This window comes from Myxocyprinus asiaticus, chromosome 37 (assembly GCF_019703515.2).
Source record: "Myxocyprinus asiaticus isolate MX2 ecotype Aquarium Trade chromosome 37, UBuf_Myxa_2, whole genome shotgun sequence".
Lineage (NCBI taxonomy): Eukaryota > Metazoa > Chordata > Actinopteri > Cypriniformes > Catostomidae > Myxocyprinus > Myxocyprinus asiaticus.
Genome location: NC_059380.1, coordinates 41,713,074 through 41,733,950, shown reverse-complemented (window position 1 = coordinate 41,733,950; position 20,877 = coordinate 41,713,074). Strand labels below are relative to the sequence as shown.

Genomic DNA, 20,877 nt, shown 5'->3' with positions numbered 1-20,877 from the left:
GTGTGTTTAAAGATCAGAGAGCTGCAGATCGACACAAGCATGTGTATTTCAGAGATAATGAGCTTCATGTGTTTCTCAGTCTTCAGAGCAACACATAAATTACAGAAGAAAGTAACATGACACTGTCGACACATCATTGAAAGATTATTATATATATATATATATATATATATATATATATATATATATATATATATATATATAAAATATACAATTATGACAAAAATCATAATTGACAATTATTTCCCATGATATTGTAATTGCAGTTAATTTCCATGAATAGAATTGATATGAAAATACTTCTTTTGGGTGAATCAGCTGCATGATTCTTTACAGTATGTCGGTGTTTCTGAATGACTTACTGTTTTATACATCAGTAAAACTGTCAACTTCACATTGGTCCTCTTAGAAGCATATAAAACAAAGATGATTCATTATACTCTGAAGTGAGCAGTGGACTTGTCTGTGATTGGTTACAATGCTCAGCAACAGTAAAAACATACGTTAAACAGTAAATTAAAGTGAAAATTCTGACACCACATGAGTAGATCTATAAAGACTGCTATAATTGACACTTTTCAGTATTATTTATTTGTTGCAGCTGTGATATTATTTATTTGATTCATTGTGTATCCCTTATTAAGATCTGTGGTATTACAAAACAGGCAACATTTATGTATAATTCTGCCGTTGGCTTTTAACCCTTGTGTTGTGTTGTGTTGTGTTGTGTTGTGTTGTGTTGTGTTGGTTTTGTGCTAACACATTTTGTGTTCCCGGTCAAAACTGACCGTCCCATTAAGATTGTTTATAAATCTGTAATATTGCATAAATTATCACAAGATATTGCATTAGATCTTTTATCAACTTCTTTTTTAGTAATAATGACACATTTTAATATATATATTTATATATTATTGATGGAAGGATTAACTGAACTGAGATTATACCGGGTCAGTGGGGGGCACTCCCTGCAGAAAATAAATAAATAATAATAATTACGTAATAAATTAATAACCACTTGCTTGATCTGAACAAAATAGGTGTTATTTTAAATCTTAGAATCTGGACTTTACAATGCATATAGCTGATCTGTTTCATTCTCATTTTATCATCACAATAATTATATTCAGAGTTGTGATAGCCATGTGTTATATATCGTTATAAAGGTCTCAATTAGTAGCAATGAGCAAATGTGTTTCACTCAGAGGTCAAACTGCAGTGAGTTTTAGTGTATGAAATTCCCACAGACACACATAAATATAATAAACAAAAGTGTCTTTTTGTCACGTTTTTCCTTATCACTTCCTGAAACATACATTTAACACAGAAAATGATGTGTGTGTATGTATGTGTGATTGTGTGTGTGTGAGAGTGTGTGTGTGTGTGTGTGAGAGAGAGTGTGTGTCCCCACAAGGATAGTAAAACCTGAGATTACCTACATTGTGAGGACCAGCCAGCGGTCCCCATGAGGGAAATGGCATATTAAATGATGTTTCATTGAAAATGTAAAAATACAAAAAGTTTTCTGTGAGGTTTAGGGGTAGGGTTAGGGTTAGGGGACAGAAATTATCATTAGATCTGTATAAAATCCGAAAAATGCATGGAAGTCTATGGAGAGTCCCCACAATGATATAAAAACATAGTATGTGTATGTGTGTGTGTGTGTGTGTGTGTGTGTGTGTGTGTGTGAGAGTGTGTGTGTGAGAGAGTGTGTGTGTGTGAGAGAGTGTGTGTGTGAGTGTGTGTGTGTGAGAGTGTGTGTGTGAGTGTGTGTTTGTGAGAGTGTGTGTGTTAGTGTGTGTTTGTGAGAGTGTGTGTGTGTGTGTGTGAGAGTGTATGTGTGTGTGAGTATGAGTGTGTGTGAGAGTGTGTGTGAGAGAGTGTGTGTGAGAGTGTCTGAGAGTGTGTGTGTGAGTGTGTGTTTGTGAGAGTGTGTGTGTGGTGTGTGTGAGAGTGTGTGTGAGAGTGTGTGTGTGTGTGTGAGTATGAGTGTGAGAGTGTATGTGTGTGTGAGAGAGTGTGTGATGCTCAAAGTGATGCTCAAGATGGCGCCGAGTATGGCTACTGTGTTGCGAGCTCCGACACAACATGGTAGTTTTTTGTTTGTTTTGTTCACAATTCTTATGTTTTTTGTCTTGGATGTTGTCTGCCTTATTGTCTACGACAGACAAACACTTTTTGACATTGGTTCAGTGATCTCACACCGAAAACCGGACTTCAAATTCCTCAACGCCGACCCGCTGTTTACAAACACGCAAGCGGAGCCCTTTGTCTGGGCAGCCCAGCCGCGGAAACGCAAAAGGTAAAGGGGAAATAGAGCTGGCGTTCTCATCAGAATAAGACGCCGTGCAAATCGACCCCCACTACCCACTATTCTACTGGCAAATGTTCAGTCTCTGGATAACAAGCTCTGCGAGCTGAGAGCGCGAATCTCTTTCCAACGAGAGACGAGGGACTGCTGCATTATCTGCCTTACAGAAACTTGGATGTCTGCGGAGATTCCAGACTCAGCCATTGAACCCGCGGGGTTCTCCGTGCACCGAGCGGACAGAGCGAAAGACCTCTCAGGTAAAAGTAGAGGAGGTGGTGTATGTTTTATGATCAACAAATCCTGGTGTGATCAGAGGAACGTACATTCCATCAAGTCTTTCTGTTCTCCTGATCTGGAATTTCTCATGCTTCTGTGTCGACCATTCTGGCTACCGAGGGAATTCACAGCGGTCATTATCACAGCTGTGTACATCCCACCACAAGCCGACACAGACCGGGCACTCAAGGAACTGTATGGGAGTATAAGTGAGCAGGAAACCGTGCACCCTGAGGCCGCGTTCATTGTGACCGGGGACTTTAATAAAGCCAGTTTAAAATCAGTCGCACCAAAATATCACCAGCACATTAGTTTCAACACACGAGGGGACCGGGTTTTGGACCATTGCTACTCTCCGTTCCGGGATGGCTACAAATCCCTCCCCCGCCCACCATTTGGCAAATCGGACCACTCTTCCATTCTGCTTCTGCCTGCTTACAGGCAGAAACTGAAACAGGAAGCACCCACCCTCAGAACGATCCAGTGCTGGTCGGACCAATCAGACTCTACGCTACAGGACTGTTTTGATCACACGGACTGGGAGATGTTCCGGTCCGCCTCTGATGACGACATCAAGCTTTACGCTGATAGTGTAATGTGCTTCATCAAAAAGTGCATAGAGGACGTTGTTCAGACCAGAACAACACGGATCTATCCGAACCAGAAGCCATGGATAAATAGCAATGTTCGCATGGCACTTAATGTGCGGACCTTCGCTTTTAATTCCGGGAACACGGAGGAGCATAAACAAGCCAGTTATGCCCTCCGAAAAACTATTAGAACAGCAAAACACCAGTACAGGGACAAGATTGAAGGACAGTTTAACACCACCAACTCTAGAAGCATGTGGCAGGAAATTAACATCATCACGGACTTCAAAGGGAATAAAAACTCGGCCATGAACACCGCTGCCTCTCTCCCGGATGAGCTAAATACTTTTTATGCTCTTTTGAGGGAAATAACACCGCCCTCGCGGAGAGAGCTCTCATGGCTGAAGCTACAGAGGTTAGTTCACTCTCCGTCTCTGTAGCAGATGTAACCCGATCCATCCGACGGGTGAATATCCGACGGCATTCCGGGCCGCGTCATCAGAGCGGGACTTCCTGTCAAGCAGACGCCAGGTGGTTAGAATAGGCAGCAACATCTCCTCATCACTGACCCTCAACACTGGAGCCCCACAGGGCTGTGTTCTCAGCCCACTACTGTATTCCTTGTACACACTTGACTGTGTGGCAACACACAGCTCCAATGCCTTCATTAAGATTGCTGATGACACAACGGTGGTAGGTCTGATCACTGACAATGATGAAACAGCCTACAGAGAGGAGGTGCACACTCTGACACACTGGTGTCAGGAGCACAACCTCTCCCTCAACGTCAGTAAGACAAAGGAGCTTGTGGTGGACTTCAGAAGAAAAGACAGAGAACACAGTCCCATCACCATCAATGGAGCACCAGTGGAGAGAGTCAGCAGCTTCAAGTTCCTGGGTGTCCACATCACTGAGGAACTCACATGGTCCGTCTACACTGAAGTCGTTGTGAAGAAGGCTCATCAGCGCCTCTTCTTCCTGAGATGGCTGAGGAAGTTTGGAATGAACCGCCACATCCTCACATGGTTCTACACCTGCACTGTAGAGAGCATCCTGACTGGCTGTATCTCCGCCTGGTACGGCAATAGCACCGCCCACAACCGCAAAGCACTGCAAAGGGTGGTGCGAACTGCCAGACACATCATCGGAGGTGAGCTTCCCTCCCTCCAGGACATATATACCAGGCGGTGTGTGAAAAAAGCTCGGAGGATCATCAGAGACTCCAGCCACCCGAGCCATGGGCTGTTCTCACTGCTACCATCAGGTAGGCGGTAGCGCAGCATCAGGACCCGCACCAGCCGACTCCATGACAGCTTCTTCCCCCAAGCAATCAGACTTCTGAACTCTTGATCTCCCACGATCAAAATACATCAGCACTGCACTTTATTACCCTTACTCTTATATCTCACACCGGACTGTCATAAATTATATTATTATTATATTATATTCTCTTTTAACAACTGACTATCAACCGACAGCCTGAATGTCAATACAGTACAATACTGTACATTCTATATATATATATACTTTTTTTTATTTTTTATTGAATAATGTGTATCTATATTGTGTGTATTGTATACTGTACAGTGTATATTATTATTTGTATATTGTGTTATGTGTAATTATGTATAACAGATGTTTAAATTGTGCTGTGTTAATTTGATGTTATTGTAAATTGGTATATGTCTCATCACTGTCACGACTGCTATGTTGCTCGGAACAGCACCCAAGAATTTCACACACCATTGCACTTGTGTATATGGCTGTGTGACAATAAAGTGATTTGATTTGATTTGCGTGTGTGTGAGTATGAGTGTGAGAGTGTGTGTGTGTGTGTGTGTGTGTGTGTGAGAGAGTGTGTGTGAGAGTGTGTGTGTGTGTGTGTGTGTGAGTATGAGTGTGAGAGTGTGAGAGTGTGTGTGTGTGTGTGTGTGAGTGTGTGTGTGTGAGTGAGTGAGTATGAGTGTGAGAGTGTGTGTGAGAGTGTGTGAGAGTGTGTGTGTGTGTGTGTGTGTGTGTGAGTATGAGTGAGAGAGTGTTTCTGTGCACATGTCTGAAGGACTTTGTGTGCAAACACACATCCACATATGTGCTCATCTGAAGGATTGGGATGCTCCTGAACACTTAATATTTCTGTACTTTTTAGTAAAATCCATTCATTTCCAATGGCCGGTCATTTTTGACTGGGAACACAACAAGTGTAACAAAATGAAATAATTATAAAAAAATTTAAATTTAAAGAAAATGGTCCAACATTTTTTTTTCTTTTTTTTTTTTTTTGTCTGTGTTTTCAAAAACCATATATGAACAAAGTAAAGGAATTTTATTCCAGTTGGATTGAGTAAAAAAAATGTACCAGAACACAACATAAGGGACATAAAGACATAAAACGGACTGTTTACTTTTACAACATTCATATTGCACATTTCATGTAAAACTTTAATACTTGTGTCACTGATTTGCACATATGACAATAACCTCAGACGTCAGAATTCAAGACCAGTGCCAGGTTACAGAAGAAAAGTTATAAATGGGGAAATATTTACATTAAAACGTATACAGTTTACATGCACAGATGCACACTTCAGAAATCAAGCACAAATATTATATGCAGTATTCAATGATCTGTTGCGCACTAATTCTAATCACACATACTATTTAGTACGAATAGCAGGTGATTAGTGACTTTCACACAAAGTGTATCTTCATTCATAGATAGGGAATCTCTGCAGCGTATGGCGTGTTGGTTAGCGTGTCCGCTGCTGTCGTCTCATGATTGTAGAATGCTGTTTTACAAGGAAACGTTTATCTGAGCTGCACTGGAAGTCAAAAACAAGACATGGAAGAAATTCAGGACTCTGCAACTGTCCAATCAGAAACAAACGAGCACATTTTTGACAGTCTACAGAGGAATATTCATTATTATTATTTATTTATTTTTGTGGCTTTTTAACATTTTATTTATAGTCTAGTAGTAGAGAAGGGAGAGGTAGTAATGGGAATAGGATGGGAAAATGTAGCAAGCTGGATTCGAACCCTTAAACATATGTTTCTTAAACATAAATTCGTTTTTTCATTTGTAAAAGCATCTTATAAATTAATAAATGTAGCCTAAACACATGATCCATAATTTTTTTTTTTTTTTTGTATTGGAGATTGTAAATGACACACTCACCATAACCAACATGTCCTTCAGTCTGTCGATGGCTTTACGATTCGCTCGTCCACGAGACAAGTATGACGTCAGTATGACACTGTAAAACAGTTAACCAGGTTAAGAAAACTTGGAGCCATGCACATCTGTACAGTCAAACTCCATTATAAACATTACACAGTGCCCTAACCAGATCGTCAATGAACTTTTCTGTTCTTGCTGAAAGTGAAAATGCTGCACGAACTAACAAAACACAGCCAATCAGAACACATTTGTGGTTCATGTGTGATTTTGGACCATTGAGATTTAATTGTGGGTGGAGCTACCCAGCATGATGTAAAGAATTAGTTGAAGTTACTGTTGACAAACAAACGCTCCGCGGCGGCATTCCCAGATTCTTTCCAGACCCCAGAAAAGAATTGCTGTCAGTGGGCTCTTCATTCAAAATGAGCTGTAAATGCCCCAAAAAAGTGTTATTAACAAAAGATTATTGGACATTTGGGCTTCTTTAAATTTCCATCAGGACAGCCTCTGGATTTGACATAAATTATATTTTACGGATCACTGTCATTGTTATGGCATCGGCAGCTGCTGTTGGTAGATTTGAACTTTTCATGAAGGAATCGCTCAAAGTCTGATCGCAAATACTCATACTCTCAATGAATATGCAAATAAAGATAATGTACTAACTTGTTCAATCTAAATTGGCTGTGATTCAGTTTGAATATTGAATAAGTCAAATATTATTATTTACTGTATGTAGACCAATAATTGAAGCAGAAAAGACACATATTGCATGTCTGATGGTAGTTTTTATTTTTTACAGGTACATGTCACATTTCTCAGGCTTTAGGAGTGTGTTAAATGTGTGAGAATGTGTATTCATCAACCTGTTACATGATTTTTATTATACAGGCCTGCTGAAACAACTTAAAACTGGTTTTATCGATAGTTCAAAAAGAACCTACACATATTTCTTCACTCTAAAGCAGGGATGGGCAACTGGCGGCCCGCGGGCCATATACGGCCCTCTGTATCGTTGAATACGGCCCGTTGGACAAGACTGAGGATTAATTTTATTTCTCTGAAAAAGGGATTATTTAAGATTGCATTCAGTTTATGATGTTATTACAACTATTGACCAGAAGAGGTCGCTTGTTCTTAGCAGACCTGTTGATCACTGGAGCATGCAACATCTTACACTTGCTCATCATTTATAAGGTAAATTGAGCTAAATTTGACCTCAGCTTGTCAGTGACATAGTTTGCGCTATTGTTAATGTATGCAGGTGGAACTCGTGTCTTTTGTTTGCCTGGATACGAAATCTGTCATTAAAGATTTCAATTTGATTCGCAAATACACCATTGATCAAGTGATCAAAGAGGCGTACAGTATGAGAGATACATACACCAGAGCCGCTCTCCTCACAGATGTAAAGGGTAAATAAAATACAAGGGTAAAAGGCATCAGAAGTTTTTACGAAATACGTGACAGTGTGGGATGTTGGAGGGTTCAAGAAGGCCGATTGTGCCCCCTTTAGTGAGCTGCCGGCGCCCCTCTTTACATGCCGTCCCTATGCATTGCATACCTTGCATATATGGTTTTTGCACCTCTGAGTACATGGACACACACACACACACACACACTTACACCTCTGCCAGTATGAGAGCGAATGCAAACGCCTCAGATGAGATGTATCTGATGGCGGTCTGTGCCGGGTCAGGCAGCGTATTCACACACACACTCGTCACATTAAACACGGTTCTGTTTCCTTCAAACGGACCGTAGCCACCCGGAACGAACCTTACAGGAAAACACAGAGTTATTTATGAATGTGTGTCAGACTGATCCGGCTTTATCTCTGTACATGGAAAGATCGGACAAAATTCGAATATTTTGAGATTACAGCAAATAACCATGTCAAAATCTCGTCAATTTATTACACACATTTTCTGTTTCCAAATCATTTTGAGTGGATTTGAGTATATATATATATATGTGAAATACATGCTAAAGTATGCTTTGATTTTGCATTCTTGTATAACGTCATTACAAATTATATGATCATGAGTTGAATTTGAACATTTATTATGAATCTGAGAATGTCTTAGTATTTGGTATTTTAATGACAGCATGCACTGGAGCTGATATGAACGAAACCTGATGATTATGTTCTCCAGCATGATTTAAGAACGTTCCAAAGAACATCTTGTGGACCTCAAATTCAGTTCACATGATCAATGACGCTCATTTACTTACAATTCATTAATCACCTAAAATTTTACATGAGCCTCTCTTTGCCTTGAGTCTTTTTTTTTAAAACCCCAAATCTTTCAAAAAGGTTTCTGCATTTCCAGGTTTAAATAATAATAATAATAATAATAAAGATTCTCTGGTCTCAAACTCTTGGACTGTATCTATCACTGTTATATCAGTATCAGCCATTAAAAACTCAATGCCAGTCGATCACTGTAATACCTGTTGATGTTGACACCCAGAGTGACCACAGACACAAAGAGACCCAACAACAGCATGAAATTGAACAGAACTGAGGAACTGGCCGTCCGGAAGATTCTCTGAGCAGGAACACAACATCTCACTAATGTGAACTGAGAGAGAGAGTGACAGACAGGTTATAAAATTAATTATTATTCATTATTGGCATCATTCTATCCACCTTTATTTTTGTACATGGAAGTGTTCCAGATTCATAATGGAAGCCTGGTTTCACTCTCCAGTGTTAAAAAATTGCTAAAAAAGAGCATGTGGCTCAATTGGTTACGTTAATATCATAAACTAATTTGAGTTATGACAGCCATCAACTCCACAAGTTGAGCCTGAACTCATTTTTACTCCAGTTAACGTTTAAAATGCTCGTATTGGTCATTTTTGCTTCTTATGGAGACCAGAACCAGAAAACAGTCCAGCGGCGATCAGAATCATCATGGCGTCGTCATCAGTGGTTGCTCAGGAAAACGTAATATATTCAACTCCAGTGGTTCTCAACTGGTTTTGCGTCAGGATCCAGATTTTACTTCGAACATCAATTGGAGGACCAACTCAATTGTTCATCGAACCAATGTAAACAAAAATGTCCTAAAAAACAAACAATTTATTCATATTTCTTTTACTTTGTTGATGGAATTTGAGGATGAGTTCATGTCACACAAACTAATCTGTCTAATCTGACGAGTGTTTTACCGAGTGACAAATGAATTTGTGTCAAGATACTGTAGAGATTGATTGGACATGTTTTCTCCTCTTTTTAAAAGTTAATAAGTGTATGTATTTAGCTGTCAGAACAATGCATGATTATATGGTTACTTGCATTTAATACACACAATTCATGGTGACTTTAATTAGAAAATCTCAAGTAAAGATTACTTTGCAATACTCTGTTTCAAGTAATTTTACTCACCCTTTTTTTGTGTGTGTGTGGATATTTTAAGCCATGCTTTTAAAAGTGTACTATTATTTCAATGCAGGGGCGTAGCAACGTGGTGGCCATGGATGGCCAGCCACCCCTGATTGAAGCTTGGCCACCCCTGTTGTGCAAAGCACTTTTGATAACACTGACAGACAGGTGACTTTTTTTCGCCGCTCTATGACACAAATAGTCTGCACTACAGCTGCAAACTGCCCACACGGCACAAACCTCTGTGTGTAGAGGTGTGATGTCATATCACGACCATTGCAGTGTATGGGATCAAAATCCCGCCAAATGTATTGCGGTCACGGATCCAAAAATAATATGTGTGAATCAAAATAATAAACGTGAATCAAAAAATAACAAGCATGAATCAAAAATATATAAACACATTTAAAATATGCAGCAAAAAAACAAAAAACAAATTTAAGCAAAGTCATCAGAATTGCAAACAAAATCATGTTTTCTTTGGTTATATTACTGTTTTTTTGTGCTCTCTGACAATTTTTCTCATATTTTCATTTTTTTGTACACTTACACTGTATTTTTCTTTGCTTTTGTTTCCAAGTTCTGCTCTTGGTTTTCCAAAACTTGTGAGTAGAGTTTCATGTAAATCAGGGGGCGTTTTGTGTCCCTATTGGTCCACTAGTTCTTGATTGACAGCTCTTCCTCTAGCCAATCATTGGAAGAGGGTGACATCACTCCGGTGCGACTCCGACGGCTGCTGCTCAATATTATATTATAATATAAGTGGTTGATAGATACGCAGCTTGTGTCTGTTTTGAGTATTTTCTGCAGCTCTAGGAAACATTGTGTTGTCTGAGTAGGTCATTATCATAGTCCGTTAACACATGTATCGACTCAGATGAGTCTTTAGTTTAGGCATTATTTAAGACTTCCTTGTTTGTTGGTTATTGGCTGCATATCTTTAAAAAAAAACAAGTCTGTGTTGGTGTGGATGTTTGATGCATGTTTTTACTAGCTGTACCAATGCAGTCACCCAACTTGATCCGCCTTTCCATGAAATAAAATCCAGATCCCGACACCAAGGCCTATTACAATACTGATGAATATAGAAATGCGTACATATCATTGGACTTTTTTATTATTATATATTTTTTTTTATTATATCAAAAATATAAAAGGTGTGCATTATTGCTGACACCTACATGTACTCTTTGGAGTTGTTTGTATGCCTGTAAGTAATTTGCTTCAAATGTTACTGAAGTTGTATTCTCTATATTATGGAAATATTTGTAAATGTTTTGGATATGTATGCTCAAATATTGCTGTATCTTTAGAGACAGTCCCTAAATTTGCGACTATTTGTGAATCAAGAACGTCCAACGTCAAGCCAACTTTACTGCATTATTTATTGACGTGGGGACGCTTGGTCACTTGTTTCTGATTTCGCTGCAGTATCGTGGAAAAAGAAACTTCATGTAGGCATGCCAACAATGCCAACGTAGGATCAGTACATAAAGGCACATTCAACAACATGGAAAATTGGATGAAGTTGTGTTCTGAACTCGTGACTACATTGGTACAGCTAGTAAAAACATGCATCAAACATCCACACCAACCCAGCCTTGTTTTTTTAGATATGCAGCCATATCTTTTGTATGGCATTGGAAATAAATTGTTAACTTTAAATTCCTTGTGTACATGTGTGATCTATAAATTCTGTAGAATTTACAGAATTTCTGTCTGTAGAATTTGCTTTTGTTACAGCATGTCACAGTCAGTACTGAATTTTTTTGGGCACCCCAATAAAAGCACTGGGTCTTACCTGGCCACTACACCCCTGTTTCAATGCCTTTTTAACGCGCCTAATTATGTACCACATGACGCACGGAAGCCTCCCACTGGAAACCTTAAATGCACGCTCCGTATTATATTAGACGACATCACTTGTCGCAAACCTGAACACTTGGTGCACAAAACACGATGATAGTAACAATTAACAGATAGTTTTTTTGATCATGAACGGGTCATTTTGAATAGAAAATGAACTTCAGACTTCACAAAACAAGAAGTTACCAAACGTACCACAAAATCAACAATAAAAATGGTGTAAATCGACTTGCAAACAGTGAAATCATGCAAGCTCATCAATTATGCATGCTGGGAACACCAGCTTGGAAACGTAAACTTATTTACCTTAGAAATTAACTCAAATTAGCAAATCGATTGAGGTTTTCTACTTTAGAATTGATACATGATGATGCATTGTACAGAACAAGCAATCATAAATTATATTTACCTATAAGCTAGAACATTAATTGTACTTGTTTGAATTGAGTACAAATGTAGAATTTACTTCATATTTTCAAGTTCACACTTAAATGAACTTATTCAGTGTAGAAAGAACTTAATCTTTTCTGCTATATTTACTTCACCACAAAATCATCATAATTTAGACCTGGATTAAAAAATTCAGAATAGCAGTATTAAAGGAATCACATGGTATCAAATTAAGCTTTTGAAACGGTATATTAAAATAAAGAAGTAGTATCTCGAAATACTGAAAATAATGTGAGAATATCTTCAAATAATGAGACAGTATCTCATACTATCTCAAAATAATGACTTATGTGTTGGATTTGTTTTTACTTGATGTTAAGGGCTTCCATACATGAGTGAATTCAAATATAATTGTCATCAAACCTTCTTGATATAGAAGACAAACAGCAGTCTGATGGTGCTGATGGCGGGCAGAAGAGGGCAATAAAACATGCCCACCCATGTGACTGTCTGACTGTTCACCAGGTCCAGCACGTTTAAGGGAATCTCAAAATGCTGTTTGCCCAATATCTGCACCAACCTCAAGCCTGGAAACCTCTCCACCAATAACCTACGATGAACCACACAGGTAGAGTAATTTACCAAAGGATTCACTGCAAAATACAGCAAAAACCTGCTGAAAGAAATAGTTCACCCTAAGGTACATCAGTTTAATGAAAGTCTAGACATCTCACGCTCTTGGGTAGGCCAGGAAAAACGCACTGAAGATACACTGGAGGAGGTTGAACATGGTGAGTTTATACATCTCCTTTCCAAACTCGTTCTCTGCACACTGACAAACACAAACAAATGGCAAATATAAAACTAGAAAACAAGAGACAGAATCTGGAAAAGACAAAACCAAAGCAGTATGACAGAAGGACCCAAGGAAAAGTTTAAAATGAATGTGGAAAACAGAACTGGATGAGACATGTTAGATTTCAAATTGAGATCTGCAGCTTCTACTACAGACTTGGGGAAACAGGAGACTTTAACGCAAGTCTCCCTTTGAATCTCATTGCTGTGTTGGAGAAACAATTGAGATGTTAACGAGATCTCAAACCTTGTTAAATGGTGGAGGTGTTGCTGTGATAAGGAAGAACAGATAGATGCCTAAAGACGCCAGCTTCAGGAAAATACTCCTGCACACACACACACACACACACACACACACACAAAACATTAGTCTGAAAGCCTTTGGAATAAATAACGCACTTCAGAGGTCAGAGGGCATGACCTGTCTGACCTGATCAGGGTGAGGTTGAGCTGGGTGGTGAGAGAGTAATCCTCAAACTCTGAGATCTTACTGAAGACATGCGGTAACAGGTAGTTTACCGTTGCCATGGTGATCGGAGGAAGATACTCCAATATTAGAGGGAGAACCCAGAGATCCTGCTGAGAGAGAGAGAGAGAGAGAGAGAGAGTGATGGGTTCAACTTTGGTCACATTTAGAACTGTTAATTTAATCAGTCTATTAACGATGTATGTACATGCATCACTGGACATTTAGGTCATTTTTGTCATTTGTTTTTATTTTTTATTTCCAATCTCAAATTCTGTATTGTGTTTAATAGCTTTTTGGCTGGAAATAACACTGATGGAAATGACATTTTCAGACAACAGTTTTCAAATAAAAAGACCCACTAATTTCATAGCTAACATTTTACAGTATGTATCCTTAATTCACACAATCAAAAAATATTTTCACACTTTCTGCATAATTTTGCAAAATAACATCTTAATTGGAAATGAAGCCCAGTAAAAATATTCTGCTCACATGTGACATTTACCTACCATAATTTTTGAATATTTGATTGAAATTATTTTTATATCAATCCATTTACATACTCGACAGACATCAGTCTGGCTTTAAAAAAGACACTCAACGGAGACTGCCCTCTTGTCAGTAGCTGAAACCCTGCGACTGCTAACTCCAAATCTTCTGTCCTCACCATCCTTGACTTGTCTGCTGCTTTCGACACAGTGAACCACCAGATTCTCCTGTCCACCCTTTCCAACCTGGGCATCACAGGAACTGCACTAGGATGGTTTGAGTCATACCTCATGGGAAGATCCTTCAGGGTCACCTGGGAAGGAGAGGTGTCCAAGTCCCACCAGCTGACTACTGGTGTTCCGCAGGGATCAGTGCTTGGATCCCTCCTCTTCTCGATCTACACTACATCACTTGGGCCTATCATTAAAGCACATGGCTTCTCCTACCACTGCTATGCAGATGATCCGCAGCTCTACCTGTTGTTCCAACCTGACGACACCACCGTCTCTGCCTGCCTCTCAGATATCTCTGCCTGGATGAAGGAATGTTACCTAGAGCTCAACCTTGCCAAGACAGAACTCCTTGTGATCACAGCCAACCCATCTGTTGACCACAACCTCACTATTCATCTTGATTCAACTACACTAACGGCAACCAGGACAGCCTGGAACCTGGGTGTGTTGGTGGATGACCAGCTTAACTTCACTGCCAACATCTCAGAAACTGTCCGGTTTTGCAGGTTCATGCTTTACAACATCAGGAAAATCAGACCTTTCCTGACTGTCTGAATATGCTACACAGCTCCTGATCCAAGCTCTGGTCATTTCAAGACTGGTCTACTTAAATGCTCTGTTTGCCAGCCTCTCAGCTAGTACGATTAAGCCACTGCATATGGTCCAGAATGCTGCAGCGCATCTGTTCTTCAATCAGCCAAAGAGGGCTAACATCACCCCACTCTTTATTTATTAAAAAAAAAATGTATCTGTTTTTCTCCCATGCCCAATTTCCACTACTTAGTAGGTCCTCGTGGTGGCGCAGCTACTCACCTCAATCCAGGTGGCAGAGGACAAGTCTCAGTTGCCTCCGCTTCTGAGACCGTCAATCCGCGCATCTTATCACGTGACTCGTTGTGCACGACACCGCGGAGACTCACAACATGTGGAGGCTCATGCTACTCTCCACGATCCACACACAACTTACCACACGCCCCATTGAGAGCGAGAACCACTAATCATGACCATGAGGAGGTTGCCCCATGTGACTCTACACTCCCTAGCAACCGGGCCAATTTGGTTGCTTAGGAGACCTGGCTGGATTCGAACTCGCGACTCCAGGGGTGGTAGTCAGCGTCAGTACTCACTGAGATACCCAGGCCCTCCACGTCACCCTACTCTTGATTTCACTGCACTGGCTGCAAGTAGCTGCCCGCATCAAATTCAAGGCTTTGACTCTGGCTTTCAGGACAGCCAATGGAACTGCATCCTCTTACTTCAATTTACTCCTCCAGGTCTATGTCCCAACTCGCTCTCTGTGGTCAATGAACACGTGGCACCTGGTGGTCCCGTCACAAAGAGGCACAAAGTCCATTTCATGATCATTCACTCTCTCTGTTCCTTTGTGGTGGAATGAGCGATCTGCTGATACGATCTTAGTATTCAAGAAACAACTGAAAACACGAGCACTTAACCAGTCCACACTAAATACACTTACTATTTAAAAATCTACTTCTGCGCTAGCATCTTTACCTCTCCAGCCACTGTGAGAACTTAGCAGTGTGATACTGCAGATATTGTTGACTTTTTTATGACAAAATGCTTGTTATATTCCTCATTTGTAAGTTACTTTGGATAACAGTGTCTGCTAATTGACTAAATGTGAATGTAAATAGTAAAAAGTTTCCAAGTCAGTTTGTAAAGTAAATGATGGGAGTAAATGATGACAGAATCTGATTTTTTTTGGGTGAACTATCTATCTTATATTTAACGTGTACCGGTTTTTGTGACTGATTGATGGCGTAATAGATAAGAATGAAGGAGCTGCCCAGAAGAATCAACACAAGGAAGTTCAGAACGACCCGCAGGAAGACGAGCTGAACCCACTGTCTGAGCGAGCGCTGCTGGACTCTCTCATTAAACATTTGCTCCTCGAGATCCATCTGGAGGTCAGAAGTCAGAGGTTAGTGGGAGTTTGAGTTTTGGGATTTGATAAAAATCTCTTCTGGGTATGAATGGAACAAAAATATTGATGGCATCACCTTGTACTCAGGGGCAGACACAAATTTTTGTCTAGTCAAAAGAAATGTGCTGACTGCTGTACATTTCTCACCTTCAGTTCGTTCCGGATGAAGTTGCGTTTGAGTGACGCTGCCTGTTGATTCTGGATGCAGAAATCCCATCCGCAAAACACTTTATAACTTGCATTAGAACTGAAGCGATTTCCAGTCAACCACGAGTGTTTGTAGCCCACAACCGTCCTGAAAAACAGCAGCACACATCAGTGAATTATTCATCACAAGCAAATGACACATTATGCCACAGTCTGATATACAGGTGATTTGTGGGTTAGTGTTGCTTTGTAAAAGTCCTCTGAATGTTTAAGCGATCAGGAGCAAAAGATCTGACCTGCGGACCACCATAAAGACACTGAGGATGAGAACAGACATCATGCCAAGAAGAAAGAGGATTGGAGTGTTCAAACAATCTAAATCAAGAGAGCCACGCGTGTAGAATCTATGAAATACTGGAGATATTTCAAGAAAACCCTTTTGAGAGAGAGAGAGAGCATGCAAAAAGTTTGTAAAACTGTGCCATTATCTGTAATAATTTAACAAAATAGATATGCTAAATAATATTAATTTAGAAAATAACACAGTGACCACATTTTCATGCTAAAGAATATTCCGATTTTAATCAGAATTTGGTCATATTCCAATCATGTTAGCGTCATTTAAAAAATGTTTTTATAATATCCAATGTAATGGAATATTATTTTATATCTGCGCAAGTCCAATTAGTTATTCAGGGGGCTTCAGGGAGTTGAGAAAAATTCAAGCAATAGAATTAAAACATTTTTTACATTTGTTTTAGTCTAGACAGTTTCTGATTCTGATGTGCTATAGATAAACATTCAGAAAAAGGTTTAACCAGAATTTGGATCTTAATCGTAATCTGATGTGCATGTAAATGTGGTCAGTGAGAAAGTGATAGAGTAGCGTGAAATAACTTTTGTTTTATAAACTAATATTTATTTAGAAAATCACACAGTGACCACATTTACATGTGCAAGAATATTCTGATATTAATCAGAATTTGGTCGTATTCCAATTCTATATGTCATAAACACAACAATTTACCTGATTGCCATTTGATTAAAGCAATATTCCACTTACATGACAGATGAGATTTGCCTGTATTAATCTGAATTCTGTGTCATGTAAACACCTTATTCTGAATATCCAATGGATTGGAATATTTATTTATATCTGCACATGTGAGTAGTTATTCTGGGTGCTAAAGTCAAGCAATAGAATAATAGTTTTTTCAGACTTAGTCTAGACAGATTTTATAGCTGTAAAATAGCATGTACCATGTAAATAGGAATATTCCAATAGCTGTGGAGCATGTAAACGTCTTATTTCAGAATAAAGGTTTATCCAGAACACAGACATTAATTGGTAGCTCATGTGCATGTAAATGTTTTCAGTGAGGAAATAAGAGAGAAACCAGTGTAAAATGACTTACTGATCCGATAAAAATGTCTTTATATCCAAACGAATATTTATGGAACCCTGGATTATCTAAAAAAAAAATTTGTTTATACTTAATATGAGATCAGTATTAATGCATAAACTTTAACTCATAACACTTCATGGACAAACTGCAGACCCTCGTCCCGCCTCACCATGTTTGTCTCTGAACACCAGCGCTGGCGTCACCACAGATCCGCTGATAATCACACTGTACAGCAGATTCAAACACAGCAGATACCGCAGGAACACAAAGTACGCCTTTACCCCAACGCCAAACTGACCTGTGGACAGGATTACACACTGTTAACCGGACTGTGTCATCGTTCACTCACCACACACACACACACACACACACACACACACACACACACACACACAGTCACCTTCAATCTTGTGAAGTGTGTGTCTCCATGGCAACAGTCCTGACACGGCCCTACCCACATGCTCCTTTAAACGGCGCCTTGCGATTTGCTGGCTCCGCCTCCACGAGTTCCATGAGCCAATGTTGCGTCTCTCTAGGTGCTGCCGCTCTCTGATTGGCAGACAGAACACTTAGGTGTGCTGGGAGTGGATGACTAGAATATGGTGCAGTGCATACTGTATATTGCCTATACTTTTTAATAATAGAATTTCATTCATGACAACACTGGGAAAGATTTATCATGTTAATGTGGGTATGACATATTGAAAGGATATTGGTCTTGGTGGACTAGATCTGCTAACGCTGCTGCTGCTGCTACAGAGCAAGTACAGAGACTTGCTACTGTAAGACATACTGAGTTAAACATGCAGACATGCTGCTGATGCACAATGAGACAAAACACAAGACATGCTGCATCAAGCATGTATGAACAAGCTGCTGCATGAATAAACTTTACAATCAATCCCCATGTAGCAGATCTAGATGGGTGGAGCTGGGGTAGAGGAGGGTTTCAGAGAAAAACTCTTGCAGTGCACTGCAGTGAAACTAGCTTGTCTGCAAAACTGAGCAATTTAAATGTTACACATTGAGAGAGACGCAAGTTGTCAAAGAACCAATCAGCTTACACCATGCGAGCCGATTGGCTTAACATGTCACATGTGAGCTAGTCGATTGGCTAACAGATAACAAGCTCAAAGAACCTATCAGCTTGCGCCACAGAGTTTCATGGCTGAACTTTGGTCATGTTTTACAGTATGTTAAACCGTATGATATTTCAAACAGTAGTACGCTGCTACACTGACCTCATTACATTCCATGTTTAATTCAGTGAGTGGCGTCCAGTTATCTCAGAAACATGGTTATTTTGAATTTTGAATCCAGTTTTGTTTAATAAAATGTGTTTTGGCAGTCTGATCAAATAATAAGAGTCAAGATGAAGATGGATGGATGGATTGATTAATTGAGTGCACACCTGATGTCTCTCTTGTCCTGCATGCAGAAGGGTAAAGCTTTGAGAGGTACACTGGCGTTCCAATCTCTGTCCAATTGGAAAAGTTCATTCTGATCATGTGTAAGCGCGTCTGGATGAATCTTCTGTTGCTGTCGGCGATGAGCCTGTGAGCTCGGCAACAAGCCAAATATCTCAGTCTGATAGTACTCACACGAGTCACTGGACTCGATTGAACTGCTGCTCTCATCTGTAAAACATTCAAACAGTCTTTTACATTCATAATGTGTATCTGAAGAAACCTTCAGTTCAGATTCCTGGAGACCCTACATGATAAACTCTAGAGAGCAGTGAGGTAAAAACTGGTTATGGGTTTTGTAGAGCAGCCTGGAGCACAGAGATTTATACATTTCTTATACTTGTGTGTTTGCATAACTGGAGAAAGATCTGATCAAAATTCAGACAAATTTTCTCATTAAGTGAATCACAAAAACACACGTTTACTGTAATTGGCAACCTAAATGAGGACAAAAAAGACATCTGTTTTTTTTTTTTTTTGTTTTTTTTTTACATATATAAAATGAAATATTTTTACTTTAGACTAACCAAAGCAAAAAAACAAAACATTTTTTTTTTTAAATATTAAATAAAAAAAAATAAATAATAATATTTTGATTTATTTATGAAACATTTTCTAAATGAGAATATCCCCAACCTATAGCTAAGTGCTTACTTGTTTTAGGGCGCACGCCCTTTAGTAGTCACAGAAACGCAAACAGGTTTACTGTACATATTAACATAATTCATGTTTCAAATGTATTCTTAATAAAAAATAGGGCTATTGATAAAGATTTCCGTTAGATTCCAATTCCATTGTAACGTCTGTTTTGCTTACATATGACAAATTCTCCCACAGCTAATTCTGTTAATTATACGGGGGACATTCTAACTTGGTACATTGTAAAAATATTAATTTGACAAATTGTATTTTATCATTAGTTTGTCAGCATTTTGGTCACATTTTCGCTTTTTGCTTTGCGCACAAGTTTTATGTTTTCCATCAAATATTATGGTGTCTTAAATGACATGTATTACATCACATGCATATGTATATACTGTATATAGTTACATGTTTATTGTTAACACACACAGAACTGTGCATGTACTGTTTACAGGTATTTACATTGATATATAGGACACATACTAAAGTGGTACTGTCTCTTTAAGAATAGTGTCAGTTCAGCCAGCATCTCACAGAAGAGTTGAGAGTCTGATGGCATCTTTAGTGCATTTGTGCTATATGTGATTAAAAATAAATGTTTGTTGTTTTCGATCAACAACTGACTGTAAAAAACAGAAAGGGTATTAAAAGACGCATTATTCAGTGACAGATGGATTGACAAATTAATTGAGAGCACCTTTAAATAAGAAAAAAGCAGTTTAACAGTTGTGATGGTGAATGCCAGCTGAAGTGAGTGGAACTACAGGAAGAGGAAGTCAAGACTGTTGGAACTGTGACTTATCAGAGTAGATAGACGCATGTTCAACAATTACAAGAAATTATGATTTATGATTGATCAGTAATGATGTTGGTGAAATCTGTCAATGTGAGCCAGTGTTTCCATGTTTGAGACAGGTATCTATCGGACGTCAGAATCACTCAATCACACATACACAGAGCTCATGAATATTACATCAACATCAATGCACACACACGTTCATGTTGTTTCTTTACCTGATAACAGCCTCTGAAAGTTTGATATCTTGTTTTCTTCCTCCATAGTCTCAGTCAGTGTGTCGAGGTGTTACAAACACACACCTGCAAATACAGGAGAAACATACAGCTGCTTGACAATGATTGTGAAGCAGTCTTACTGTTTTCTGTATGTTTCTGAGGAAGCCGACATGCATCACAGTTTCACAGGAAGTCATGTGACGTGGGTG

The 20,877-nt window shown here is 39.2% G+C and overlaps 1 protein-coding gene across 2 annotated transcripts; it reads right to left on the bottom strand.

Moving 5' to 3' along the window:
• Positions 1–5,485: 5,485 nt before the first annotated feature.
• Positions 5,486–20,849, bottom strand: LOC127428114 (transmembrane channel-like protein 7). Of its 2 annotated transcripts, none has more exons than XM_051676202.1 (16): positions 20,669–20,849; positions 18,958–19,183; positions 17,947–18,095; positions 17,716–17,844; positions 17,556–17,611; positions 16,437–16,576; positions 16,141–16,288; positions 15,806–15,970; positions 13,288–13,436; positions 13,105–13,183; positions 12,737–12,834; positions 12,426–12,612; positions 8,810–8,940; positions 7,982–8,134; positions 6,353–6,431; positions 5,486–5,996 (listed from the first exon to the last, which is right to left on the bottom strand). In XM_051676202.1, exons 1-16 carry the CDS (start codon positions 20,712–20,714, stop codon positions 5,925–5,927), a joined length of 2,007 nt encoding a protein of 668 aa, XP_051532162.1. In that variant the 5' UTR covers positions 20,715–20,849; the 3' UTR covers positions 5,486–5,924. The 2 variants fall into 2 exon arrangements, with proteins under 2 accessions (XP_051532162.1, XP_051532164.1); XM_051676204.1 differs by having other exon boundaries at positions 13,288–13,433.
• Between the last annotated feature and the right edge of the window lie 28 nt (positions 20,850–20,877).

Coding starts and splice junctions, on each gene's coding strand:
- LOC127428114 (XM_051676202.1), bottom strand. CDS start 20,714: ATGGAGGAAGAAAACAAGATATCAAACTTTCAGAGGCTGTTATCAG. Junction 15,971..16,140: donor TCATCCGGAACGAACTGAAG/GTGAGAAATGTA, acceptor TCTGACCTCCAG/ATGGATCTCGAGGAGCAAAT. Junction 13,437..15,805: donor TCAATCAGTCACAAAAACCG/GTACACGTTAAA, acceptor TCTCTCTCTCAG/CAGGATCTCTGGGTTCTCCC.